Genomic DNA, 14365 nt, shown 5'->3' with positions numbered 1-14365 from the left:
TCTCTTCAATATCCACTAACGGTTCACTACAGACTTTTGTACAGAAATTTGTTGGATTTTGTGGATGCATTACAGAAGAACTTGCAAAAACCACACAAATGTGCAAACGAATAACACCGAACAAATCTGTTATAGAATATGCAAAAGATCGTGGCACCAAAGCAAATATACATAGGTTTTATGAAATAATTGCGAACGATTTTGAATCTACAGCTACCACTATTTCCAATGTAGCCACAACAATCATTAATGCACTTTATAATTGGCTAGCAAAGGGTTATTGTGGAATATTGCCAATGCGATCATATGGTCCCCTACAGCAAACACAAAGTGAGCATAACCTGCATGAAAACAAAGAGGATAACTATAAAAAAACCTTGCCACTGCGAAAAAAATTGTATTAAATCTTCTAGATAATGACATTATTGATGAAATACAAGAGGCCGAATTTCATAAACATATTTTACATCCGTACAAATTTAGTACACTTAATGGAAAAACTTCAATAAGTAATTTAGAAACCCAAGACGTCTCACCAAAGCCACTGTGTAAATGATCAGAAGTAAAATTGAGAATGGAAATGGGGAATGTGTCAAAGAGACAACAAGGAATACTTGAAGCCAAGATGTTAACACTTATTCTTTCACACAAAGAATTTTCAACAATAACATTTGAGAAACCAGATCGATATATGCATCCCAATATAATAAAGAAACTGCGTGATTTAATTCTGAGGCGTAATTCTGGAAAAACCGTCCTGATAATTACCCACAATCTTCGTTGATTGATAAATGGGCATTGTCAAGGTCATTTGTATCATCAAAATCAGTCATACATGATAACATTTGTCATTCTATCTGCAAAGTACCAACAGGATACGATAGATTGTGTGACAGGGATCAATCACAGGAAATGAAAAAGTTCCTTTTTTCTTCCCGAATTCTTTTTGTAGAAGGTAAAACTGACAAAATAATGGTAAAGGCTATATTTCGTTTGCTTATTCGTGATCGCAAAAGAATTTCGACTAAGCAAAAACATTTTCTTCTTGCAACTGATATTCGTGAATTATCAGGTTCGGGTATCGGACCCAAAAAGAAAGAATTCTGCAAAAAGATGAATAAAGAGATATACATTTTGTTTGATAACGACGTCAAAGAGGATAAATTCATGACTAATGAAGAAGATGTAGAAAGGAGTACAGGGAATTATACTTTTCATTGGAAAAATGTTGATTTGGAAAAAAGATTTTATGATATTCTTGAAAATTGTAATGGGAGTTCGGTAATCAATACAGTAACTAAAATATTTCGTATGGATTTACTTGCGCATGACCAGAACTATAATAGTATGAACAATTATTTACAATATCGAAAACAAATCAAAGAGTTGTAAGTTAAAATTCTAGCCATTAAAACTCAAGCAGGGAAGGGCGATAAGATTGCGTCAGCAGAATCAAACAAAAATCAATAAAGATAAGGCCGAATTAAAGAAAAAGATCAAATTAGCAAAACATAACATAAGGAATCGTTTAAAGAAGAAAGTAATTCCAAAGGCCCATTTTAAGGATATCGAACTAATTGCTATGATACACCATTCTAAGGAAATTGCAGAATTTATTGTCTTTTTGCTAGATCAAAACTTCAACAAAAGTTAAAAAGGCAACAAAACGAACCCAAAATTTCCAAATTTGAGAGCACTTACATGCCAGCTTCTCATAGTATGGACATTGAAGAAGAAAATACACCAGCAGATGGTTATAAAAACGGTCATTAAAACCAAAACACATCTTGAAGTTAACATGCGATCTTCATCAAAAGACAAGTGTCCATGCCATATCCAGCTCTTAATCGTCTTGTTGTCTAGACGATTTCTCAAATAAATTCCACAAACACTCTCAAAGGAATAAATGCTAGAACTTATACAACCAATAACTATGTTCCTGACTTCGACAGGCACGTCAATAGGGTGTATGGTTAAAGTAGTTCTTTGAAAAAACTCAAGTTTCCTTCTGAATGATTTAATAAAATAACTTAGACAGCCCTAGATCAAAAGTAGTCATTTTTGGGCCCTTTATAGCTTGCTGTTCGGTGTGAGCTAAGGCTCCGTGTTGAAGGTCATACTTTGACCTATAATTGTTAACTTTTTACACATTGAGACTTGGATGGAGTGTTGTCTTATTGGCACTCCTACTACATCTTCTTATTTTTATTGAAGAAAAAATAATTATCTCAATAATATCGTTATTACAGGAGTCAAAACTACACTGCAAGTATAGAACAGATAAAAAATACTTAATAATGTCGTATCAAAGAAATCTTGCAGATACCAATAGGAAGCTCAAAGTAATTAATTTGATAATATCAAATAATTGAACATGCCATTATGTAATCAACTAGATTTCCTACAATAATACAAAAAACATTGCAGAAAAATAGAAGTGACATAAGATGTTGCGCATAGCGCAAAGAAAAATTTCCTTACAAAATTCCATAAAAATAAATGAAAATTGAAGTCTTGTATCACTGTTCAGAAATTTCAATATAAAGAAATAAAATATGCCAGGATTTTACAAGAACTGTATTAATGATATAATTTATAATATGTCTGTTCCGCCAAAAAAAGTAAGATCTAAAGAACAACTATTAAACTTGTTTGCCGTGTGAACAATATTGCCAATAAAGCTTTGTGAAAATATCATTTTTATCCAATACCTGTAAGTCGAATTGTACTTTCACAAAGCATAGTAACTGTATAACTATAAACTTTCACTTTAAGTCTGTAAAAAAGAGAAATATTCACATAAAAGTAAGAAAATGTGGCATGATTGCCTATGAGACAACTATCCACCAGAGACTAAATGATGTAGAAGTTAACAATTATAGGTCACCATACGGCCTTCAACATTGAGCAAAACCCACACCACATAATAAGCTATAAAAAGCTTCGAAATGACAAATGTAAAATAATTCAAACGATGATATTTACCAGAAAACGACAACCTTTTTTCTTCTTTCAGTATAGATAGTATAACAATAAAAAGCTATGCATTTCCTAAACGTTGCGTTGATTTCTTGAAATCTTTTCAAATCATAGGGAATGTATCTCCCTCATGAATAGTTCTGATTCCTTGTCCGGATTAGGATTTACGTTCGGGAATTTTTTAAGTATGTATTACGTTTAGGATTTTCATATATTATGCCCTCGAGCATCACTGAAGAGACATTAGTTGTTGAAATGCGCATCTGGTGTTGTAAAATTTGTATCATTAATGTTATTACATCCTGCATCCACAAATTCTGTCATTTGTGAAAATAGTAGGTAAGCGTTTTGACAAAGACATGAAATCTATATCCTTGTTGTCTAGGACGAGTTAATTGTTAATGAATATTGCTGTAGTTGAAGTGCCCAATGATTTGTTTATTATTAGTATATCATGGGATAGTAACTCGTTTCAGGTATCTTTGTATCAGTTTTAACATTTTGATGCAAACAAAAGTAGATGAGTCAGCAACCCAACGATACAAATTCCAAAATAGACATTTTTAAAAGTAGTGTACATGATCAACAGACAGGAATTAAATGTATGTTTTATTCAAACTAATGTATATACAGCGGATATCTAAACTAAAAAAATACTATAAAATGTCATTTCTTATAATCTTAATATGTGTCATAAAGATCCAGAAATAAATATGTTCGTTTTTTAAATAATACACCTACATTTTCTCGGAAATAAGAAAAGACGATATAACGTGATTGTCAATGGAAAACGACAACTATCTACCAAGTACGACATTTTCAAAAGCTCTCGGAAACTAAGAAAATCTTTGTATTCAAGAGATAAAACAAACGTAAGTCTTTTTCAATATATATTTGGTAAAGTTAAACGAAAAGACGTTACGGAAAGTAAACCACAGCCTCTACATTGCAGACTTGTGGTCTTGAATAGGCACATCACAAACATATGTTAATGAATTTAAAAAATATGTTTTAATTAGACAATCTAGAAAAAAACATAAAAACCTATAATTATTCTTCAACTGGATAAAAAATGATGAGCTACGATTGCACTGAACTTCTAAAATGTATCAACAATTTAAAGTCTAAGTCTCTGTCTAAAACTTTTAAAATAAAACACCTAAATTAATCCTGGCTTGCTACAGTCACTTCCCGTAAGTTTAATTATTATAATAGTGAATTAAACACGGTTTCATAGCACTAACACGAAAAATTGTTTGATGGTCTTTTTATTTACAAGCGGAAACAAGAAACAAAACTAATCCATGGTTTCAGTGAACTCAAATTAACGTGACATATGAAATTCTTATAACTAACAGCTCAATTCAAGTAGAAGTTCACTCTAAAAGATAGCATTTGGATATATATACAGAGATTTTCAGTATATTTGATTGATTGGGTCTAATAGACTAAAACTGCCGTACTAAATCTTGCTTATAGACATGGCCACTGACACACCTCTCCTCAATCGGTATTTCAAAATTTATTTTAACGTACATTTAGCAAAAGTTTTATACTTTCCTAAGACGTGTTAGATAAATTTTACGTTCAATCTAACACAGCTTTAGCTGACAGTGTTTTCAAAATTTTGATTTTTTTTTAATAATTAGAAATGCAGAAAAGTTTTGATCATCCAATTTGTTTGCATTAAAAAATTTAAATATAAAAACATATAAATAGACTGAACTGTTAGATTCGCAAAATAAAGTATTACATTTAAGAATACGGAAAAAAAATACAAAAAAAAAAATATAAAATTGTTAGATTGATTGCTGTTTGCTTATTGCCCAGAGGAAATTATTTCAAAGAAGGTCAATAAGGATGATGGGCTATAAAATATAGACTGCCGCACGAACATCCATCCCTCTTTAGCATGGGTTTTACTGTCTGATGGGAATAGTCAGGTTTACCATATTTTTGTATCAAAGTCAACTCCTGTGGTTTGATAAAAGAGCAATAGGTTACTTTAACTGTATTTGGAAAAACCTTTCGGAATTTTGGGTCCACAATACTCTTCAACTTCTTACTTTATTTGTCCTCTTTAACTTATTTATTCGAGCGTTACTGATGAGTCTTTTGTAGAACACGCGCTCGTCTGGCGTACAAAATTGTTATCCTGGTACCTATAACACCGGATTAAAACTTGCACACATGTAGAGAAGTAAACGGATTGTCCTTCCGGAGAACTTGAGTTCAATCCCGTTTTTTGGTGGGGTTCACGTGGGTAGATCTTTTAAAGTTTTTAATGTTATGCTTGGTTATTGTGTTTGTCTGTTCTTCCTTTTTAATTTTGGCCAGGGTTTTCTGGTTTAATTGAACTTGTGATTGTCCCCAAGTATCTACTCGCTCTTCTTTCTGCAACTATTGAAACAATATATAAATCGAAAGCTCCTTTAATACTTGGTATTGTTTTGGCTTACAATTATCGGTAATAGTTTATCCAAACAATGATTTATGTTTATGGAAGAGTAAAAGTAAAGTAAAAGTATAGATTCCAGTCCCAGTTAGGGAGGAAGTAAAGAATCAGACCTACTCTTACATTGTTAGGTGGATTTTCTAGGCACTATATAATAATTGTAACGCCTTATATGTCTTAATCATAAGCAGGCATATATATATTGAACAGATATATCATGTTAAGGAGGGGTATTTGCGAAAAATACCAGTCGAGAGAATGTTAAATTTCGCGAGCCGTAAGGCGAGGGAAATTCATTCTCAAGACTGGTATTTTTCGCAAATACCCCTCAAGAACATGCTATATCTGTTTAATTACACCGAATGTTAACGTACAAAACGCATTGATGATCGTGACATAAAACGCATTGATGATCGTGACATTAAAAGCGTCCAGTCGGATAGAGTATTTTTTGGCAAATACCAAGGCAGAGAGGGTAAAAAAGGCATATCCTTTTTGCATATACCCCGGCGCTGTTTAAAAATGAACGATATTCATTTGATTAAAGTAAATTGGTGAAAAATACACTGGCTATCAATCAATAAAAACCCAGGATTCTTACATTACGTAATTAATATATTTATTACACGTTTAAATATGTGACAAATGTACGAGAGAATTTCTCATTCGGACATCCAAGGGTTATGAAGGGCTAACACCACAAATTACGTATACCTCGACTGAAATTTAGCAACAATGTTAAATGCTGCGGTAAGGAAGAACGATAATTTGAAAATATATAAAACAAAAAAAGAATGGTTTTGCGTTGTTATATACATTTGTTCTACATGTATGTATAAGAAAGACACATGAGGGCGTATGGCCGGTTGGGTATAGCTACATATCTTATTTACACCATGACAGTAATGTCGATGTAAAATTATCAGTGGCGAATCCAGTAATTTTGTCAGATTTTAACAGGCCAGAATATTCATTTGGAATCCCCACTCCTTTTTCCTCGAATAACAAATGGTTGTCCTTTAGTACATCTGAATAATCTATTAATCAGTAAGTCATAGACCTGAAGATCAAACATATGTTTCATAACTATTAATTGTTTACAAACACCATATAAAACACCCGCCTCAAGCTTCTTATTAATTTCCTATCCGTGTACGCATTTAGAATTTTGGAAAATATGTTGATATTTTGTTCCTGGTGAAGATGACATAAATCGTATATCTATGGCTATTATATCTATAGCTATTATATCTATGGTTTTATCTATGCTATTAATGATTATGTCCATAGTTGAGCTTTCTTTAATAAAATATTTCGTATTTCGTATTTAAATCGTTCTATTTTTTTCTATATAATAAACATGGATTAATAAATATATTACACTTTATTATTTTGTAATTTTATGCAAGACGTGCCATCTCAACATGTATATTTAAATGTGTTAACAGGTTAGTTCATTCCTGACGGTTTACCAAAGGGAAACGGTTCGCTGAAAATTTTCGCTATTTTTAGAAAAAGGTGATTACCAATATTGTACTAGAAAATTGGAAAATCCGTTCAGGGTAATTTCTAATCGGAAAGTGGAAAAATACATACTACTTGTAAACAAAGCTGTATCTAAGGTAACTATAATTGGTTTTATTCATAATTGTCTGACATTTTCTATCATTTTTTATTCAATTATGTACAGTTATTGTATTGCAAATCCAATTTCAAGTATCCGTGACAATATTTGAGGTAGAGCTTTTATCTTGTGCTAAATATAAAATGTCTTGTTGGCTTTTGTCCAAATGTCATATGCTTAATTCATTAAGTTCACAAGACATAATCATGAGTCAAATAAAATTAATATTTTATCGTAAATAAGTGTAAAATTGTTAATTTTGACAGGTTGAAGACAATGTTTAGCTTAGCGGAACAATACTCGCCTGTAGAAACCTTGGACGATGTCTTGAAGACAGCAATAGAATGTAACAGCATCACGCCATTGGTCAAACATGAACTGGCTATGAAGGTTAAACAAAAGCGACAGATGAGTGGAGAAGGAGAAATCAAAAACCTGTTTGAACCTCCTAAAAATTATGAGGTAAATTATAAAGGATATTGGAAAGAATTGCTGAATATTTAGGATTTAAATGTACATGGCATTTAGAATTCGGTAAGAATTTAATATAAAATTTCAAGAGTAAGGATGGAGTATAAGTAGCGCTTCTTAATATCTTTATCTTATTTAGATAGAACTGGACAATTCGTGTCAAACGTTTAGAATTTTCTGAGTTTGAAACACCTTTCTTTTTCTAAACTATGATTGAAAGGAGATGTGGTGTACACACTAACGATGCCGCAAACCACCAAAACTCATAAATAATAATTTAAAAAATATACACACACTTAAATCCAATCTTCATCAGGGCACGGAAGGCCAAACTTTTAAATACATTGTGCACAATAACATGATAAAGAAGGAACAAATTGAATTACCAAAGGTCGTTTGAAAGATTGAGTCACGTGAGTTAGACACCCGGAGACTATGACTTTTGATCCTACGCTGATTTTTTTACGAAAATTTGCAAACAAGCTTTTTTTCACCAAATCAATTCAAATTGTAATAAAAAAATATACACTTCGTATGCTACTATTAGAGATAAATCGGGTCGAAATTTAAGACATTTACTCAAAATTTCGATTTCTTGGACATTTCTATCCTTTGGACAGACATACCTAGCTTTTTTGTTTCAAAAGATAAACTAAAGCGGATGATTGTTAAAAAATGAAATATCTTCTTTTATAAAATATTTTCTATGGTAATAATTAATTTTTATTAAGTTTTCATGATTTTAGAAGAAGAAAAACCGACACTTTTTCTGTATATTTGTCTAACGAAAAACAAAATCTTCTGTAATTTGTTCATGAAAATTGGTACAAATAATCTTCATATAAATCAAGCCAAATGTCATATTAAAAAAGAAGGGCCCATGTACTCGTTTTCAAGCTAATGGTTAAAATCAGTCGAAAAAGTGCATCTTTTTCCGATATGTCACAGATTGACGTCGCGAAAAATGACATTTTACGATAGCGACGTCAGTACCTCCCATGGAACTGTATCATATGCCCTTTAAAAAAAATGAGAAACGGCAATTCATCCAATGGAATGATGTAAGGTAAAGCGATATTGTTTCAATAATTAGGTAATCAGCAAATTTAATAGATATCCAATAAATATTCATTTGTTATTTTAATGAAGTTGATTTATTGTATTGATTAGGTATATATTTTTATTACTTAAACGAAATAGGCATTAATTCAGGTCATTTTAGTCATAAAAATGCTCGTACCAAATTTCATATATAAACTAAAAATCAAAGGCAACGTGATGATGATAAACACTATATCATATCATCTGATTGCATGTCACAAAAGTGAAGCACATGTTACTATCGATATATTGTAAACAATCAAGCTATTGAAATTATTAACTATAACTTATCATGATTATTCTATTTATATATAAAAATCAATTCACATGTCTAAATTTATCAACACATGTTTCTACAGAATATGTCGCATCATCTGCTTTAGTATCATTTACATTAATTTTTTACAAATTCACTTAAAATGATTTTTTTTCTTGGCGGGAGTCTCTTTGTGTAAAATAACTCTTGTTACCACTCTTTAAGGGTTTTGAGGTGACCCATTGTAAGTTTTTCCCCTTATTTAATGCACCCTCTTTTCCTAGTGACAGCCTTGTCTTCCGTTAAATCTGGTCGGCCTAAATAAACATAACCTTCCTATTGAATATTGTTAATTTTCTTTTCGTCCTGAATATGGATGAAATATTAGCCACTGATGTTTTCGTCCTAAATATGCATGAAATATTAGCCACTGGACGCTCAGGAAATAACAATCAATCAGTGTCGATGGATTAAAAAGAAAATCGGTATAGATATATAGCATTTAAATATAACATTACAAAACTCTCAAACAATGAATATGAATTTCATCCAAGGTATAATTTTCTTCTTTTTAGCTTACAACTGAAGAAAAAACAAAAATGGAAAACAGAAAACAGAGGAACAGAGAATCCGCGGAGAAAGCAAGAGTAAAAAGAAAACGTAGAGTAGAAGTTTTAGAAGATGTAAGTGAATATTATACTCATCTGATGATTAATCTAATCAATAATTGATTTAAAAAGTAGAAAATTCAATGTGATGGTAAATGAAAATAATGTTTGTATCGATTATTTCTTAAGAAAAAATATATAAAACTCGGGAGTCACATTGTATATTTTGGAACTTAACAATTTATAAGTCCATCGACTGGATAATAAAAAAAAAATGTGCAAAACTCGGGAGTCACATAGTACGTTTATAAACTAAACAATTAATAAGTTTAATATAACTAAATGGAGGAGAACAAGTCGGATATATATTATTGAGACGACAAACCAACGACAAAAAAAAAACCCAACAATTAGACATTTAGAGATTAATATGCGGTCATCAACAACATACACGTGTCTACGCAGTACGTCAAGTCATTATTCAGCTGAGTCTAGAAAATTCGTAAATAATTTTGATAAAATAATAAAGGCCATACGTCAACGATCTGACAATAATTCTTAAAATTACTCCAAAAAAAGTTAATTTATGATAAATCAAATGTAAATGTTTAAAATTTTTAATATGAATTTGTTTTTAGAAATAAGTTTATTTTTAATTTTTTTTAATTTTTTGGATTTCTTAGTGTGTATCTCATTTTTTTTAGGAATGCAAAATGCTAGAAGATCAGCAAAGATCCTTAAACTCTGATATTAAAAAGCTTAAACTGTGTGCAAAAGTATTCAATCAAGTGCTTCACAGTCATGCAGTTGGAGGGAGGTGCACTTCAATTCCAGCTAATCACCCAAGACTGCAACAAGCACAACTTACACGGGGAAGTCCTCTAATGAATACATGATAGTCACTAATATACTACCATTCATTAATATAAACTACCATCCCTGGTAACGATAAACTCTGTTTTGAATAATTCCATCAAGAACAGAAGAGTGTGTCTGTTGGTACTGTAGCAGGCTCTCTCATTAAAAGACTTTTAAACTCGTTTTCAAATTTGAAAACTTTATAATTCATTTACAAATGAAATAAATTGTTCATGTTTTTTTAAGCTTAAAATTCACGAAAATTTAACAATAGTTTTTGTTATCTAGAATATAAGTTTTTCGAATAGCAGCAAAAAAAAAGCAGGCAGTTGTCTGTTCTAACGAAAAAAAAAATACTATGTAAATCTTCTGATATTATTTCGCCGGTTCAGAATCAAATGCATTCTGGGTATTATTTTCAAAACTGTACATCCAAAGCCTTTGATTAGCTAAGGACGTTCTAAACAATGGAAATTCAACCAATGACATGCCGTTATTTTCATTTCGGGTACAAACAATGAAAATATCCACAATCCTTTAGATTCTGAAACGGCGAAATTAGGTAAACCCTCATGTCTTTCTACCTCATATAACATTACAGTTCTATGTGTATGTCTTGAATGAATGTGCAATGTGATTATTTCATTTCAATAAAGATCTGTATGTGAGATTGGTTTTTTTTAATCATGTAATTGTAGCCAAAAACAAAAAAAGTTTTATATTCTGTTTATTCGTTGCATTAGTTGCAAGCAATATGTGTGCATGCATCAGCGATTTTACAGTCTACAAATAAACACTAAACAGAAAACTGATGATGGAACAACAAACCCACCACAAACCGGGGATGAACTGAGATGCTCCGAAATTACCATTTTCTGAGTCAGTGTGTTGTTTTCGTTTCTAATATATTGAAACGGTCTACATTAATATGTTATTCATCTTATAGAAACGTTTAACCCCTTATAGTCTTTGATGGAGTGTTACATATCATTTGGCAATCATACATCTTTTTATATTCTTATTATAGAAACTTCTTGAACTTTTCATCCGGCTAATGTTAATTGTTGAAGGATGTTCTTTGACATATAATGAACAAAATAATATGTAAAAAAATCAAAACGAGAAAACTAAGTTTTACATTCTGTATAATTTTATGCTTTTCCAAAGTCATGCAGTAGCCTGCTATTTAGTGGTTGTCGTTTGTTGTTGTATATCATATTTGTTTTTCGTCGATTGTTTTGAGAATAAAGCAGGCCGTTAGTTTTCTTGTTTGTTTTTTTTTTTTGTTTTTTTTACACTTATATTATGACACTTTTCTTATACCTGCACATCCAAATAAGGAGATAATAGAATAAATTAATCAATATCATATTATGTCACAGAACATCCTTCAAGAACTAACACTAGCCGGATGAAAAGTTCAAGAAGTTTCTATAATAAGAATATAAAAAGATGCAGTATGATTGCCAAATGAGACAACACTCCACCAAAGATTAAATGACGTAGAAATTGTCAAATGTTGGTCGCCGTACGGCCTTCAATAGTGATTAAAAGCCATACCTCATAACAAGCTTTAAAATGCCCCGAAAAGACAAATGTATATATTAGAGGTTATCAATCAGTTATACTGTACTAGGTCGATATATCCTGTGAAAATTTTCAGATGTATCCTGGTTCTAATATAGGACAGCACTAACAATGTAAGCAGGTCACGTGTGATATCCGTCATGTAACTCGTGTTAATTAAACCCTTTGATGATATGCATTACACACCAATGAATTGGTAAAATGCCTCGTGTTTTATCGTATTCATAAGACAATGCTTAAATATGAAATATTATTTAAGTTATAATCGTTACACTACACGATTGTGATGTTCCATTGGCTTCTTCGTATGTTTCCACGACCCAATGCATAGCCGTTTCGCATGTGTTTATAATATTGTTCTTTCAATAAACGATACCGCGGGATGATTTAAATCTTGACATATTTTATAGATGCTGGTCTTTGTTGAAGACTATGTGTTGCTCTCTAGGTGACTGGGCTGGGTTTTTTTTCGTTGGCTTGTTGTCTCATTGACAACATATAGCTCACATCTCCTTTTCATTCGCTCATTAATTTTAGGGCTTAGGGAAATACTAGCATTTTCTAGTCGCATGTAAGAATTAGTATCATTTTCTCAAAGTAAGTTTTGTTGTTAACGTCCCATATTTGCTGACACGGTCTATATTTATATGTTTAACATTTTTAGAAACTTCTTGAACTTTCATCCGCCTTTGGCTTGTGTTAATTGTTGAAGGATGTACTTCGACATAATATGTTTATCAATTTCTTCTAACAGAAAAAATAATCATGTTATCTCCTTATTTGGAAGTCCAGGTATAAGTATATATTATGTTAGAGGTTATCTAGCAGTTTTACTAGGTTGTTATGTCCTGTGAAAATTTTCAGATATATCCTGGTTCAAATGTAGAACAAAACCAACAATGTAAGGCTAATATATCAAGAAGGAATAGTAATACGTGTTATATTTTAAAAATAACATAATCCAATAACAAAATTTTGTTATAGATATCGAACAATGTCGGGCTTAAATTCAGACGAAGTTTATGTACGTTTTTATGAATTTGTATATATGTAAATAATGAATATGAAGAAAGGGTGTTCAAATAATTCGTCAATTGTAAAGTATTCTGCTGTAACGGTTTACTAATCAATGCAATATTTAAACACAGTATAGTTTTTTACAATAAATTTGGAGGCATCTAGTTGTAATGTCTAAGACAAACTTTTGTCACATGAATATTTTTCTTCCCATCTTTATTTAGTTAGAACAATCAAAATGATTATCAAAGAATTAAGAAAAGAAAAAAAGATCAATGAATTAAGTTGAAATAAGGAAAATATAACACATTTGATTTGATTTTGTTTTGTTGTTCATGGGTTTTAAATTTCCTCTCTTCTTTATGTCTGTGTTTCATGTGAAAGGAAGCCATGGCGTTTTATGATTTTACGCTGAAATAATATTTCAAAACTACAGATTTAGAACTTTAAATATCTATAAATCAACCTTTTTGTGTTATTTTGATGTAAATGTGTTAAATATTATATTAATTTATTAAACACGTAGACATTATCTTTAAAATTAATTTGAGCATATTCGTACAGCTGTTATTAGCTACAGATTTATAAGCTAGTTTTTTTTTTTTTTGGCAGGTATAGAAAAATGCAAACGAACATTACTTCAATTAAGTTGGCTTAAGCTACACAGCACTGGCTATAAAAAAGAAAACTGCAGCTTGAATCTTGATTGAATTGACATGTAACTTTTTCATTTAAGATACTAATAATGTGGAGGGTTTAAACACATTCGTTCTTAAATATTAGCATTTCTATTTAAAAAGTATTACAAAGTCTGAAAGAAGGAGAAAAACAAAGCGCAAATTGATTTACCTTTGAAAATGATACATTAATTGTTGCTTGCTAAAAGTCCAGAGACAAATAATTCACGCATACTCGAAGCAAAAACAAAAATTAACAATTTAATTTGCAAAGGGTATGTTCTGTTAAGTAAGTCGTCAAAGATAAAGGACGAGAAATAAATTCAGATTGCCACAGAAAATGAGGATATAGATTAGACCGTTGGTTTTCCCGTTTGAATGGTTTTACACTAGTAATTTTTGGGGCCCTTTATAGCTTGCTGTTCGGTGTGAGCCAAGGCTCCGTGTTGAAGACCGTACTGTGACCTATAATGGTTTACTTTTATATATTGTGACTTGGATGGAGAGTTGTCTCATTGGCACTCATACCACACCTTCTTATATCTATATAAGATAGATAAAGACGTAAATCTTCTATCACTAAACAATCTACTTATGAACCACTCGAAGGGCATACGATACAGTTACAGGGGAGGTAATGACGTTGCTAACGTAAAATGTTATTTTGGCAACGTCAAACTGTGACATATCGGGAAAAGATGTATTTTTCGACTGATTTTTATCATTCAAACT

General features: G+C 31.2%; 1 protein-coding gene and 1 pseudogene across 2 annotated transcripts; both read left to right on the top strand.

Moving 5' to 3' along the window:
- The window catches only part of LOC127708520 (uncharacterized), a 34498-nt pseudogene extending 31477 nt beyond the window's left edge, over positions 1–3021 (top strand).
- Positions 3022–6907: 3886 nt separating this feature from the next.
- LOC127707686 (uncharacterized) lies at positions 6908–11020 on the top strand. 2 transcript variants are annotated; one of them, XM_052212348.1, is made up of 4 exons: positions 6908–7056; positions 7325–7520; positions 9462–9569; positions 10199–11020. In XM_052212348.1, the coding sequence occupies exons 2-4, from the start codon at positions 7335–7337 to the stop codon at positions 10388–10390; spliced, it is 486 nt and encodes a 161-aa protein (XP_052068308.1). In that variant the 5' UTR covers positions 6908–7056; positions 7325–7334; the 3' UTR covers positions 10391–11020. The 2 variants fall into 2 exon arrangements, with proteins under 2 accessions (XP_052068308.1, XP_052068309.1); XM_052212349.1 differs by lacking the exon at positions 6908–7056 and adding an exon at positions 7143–7171.
- Positions 11021–14365: the final 3345 nt, after the last annotated feature.

Source organism: Mytilus californianus, unplaced genomic scaffold (assembly GCF_021869535.1).
Source record: "Mytilus californianus isolate M0D057914Y unplaced genomic scaffold, xbMytCali1.0.p SCAF_7, whole genome shotgun sequence".
Lineage (NCBI taxonomy): Eukaryota > Metazoa > Mollusca > Bivalvia > Mytilida > Mytilidae > Mytilus > Mytilus californianus.
This window is presented reverse-complemented; position numbering and strand designations above follow the sequence as displayed.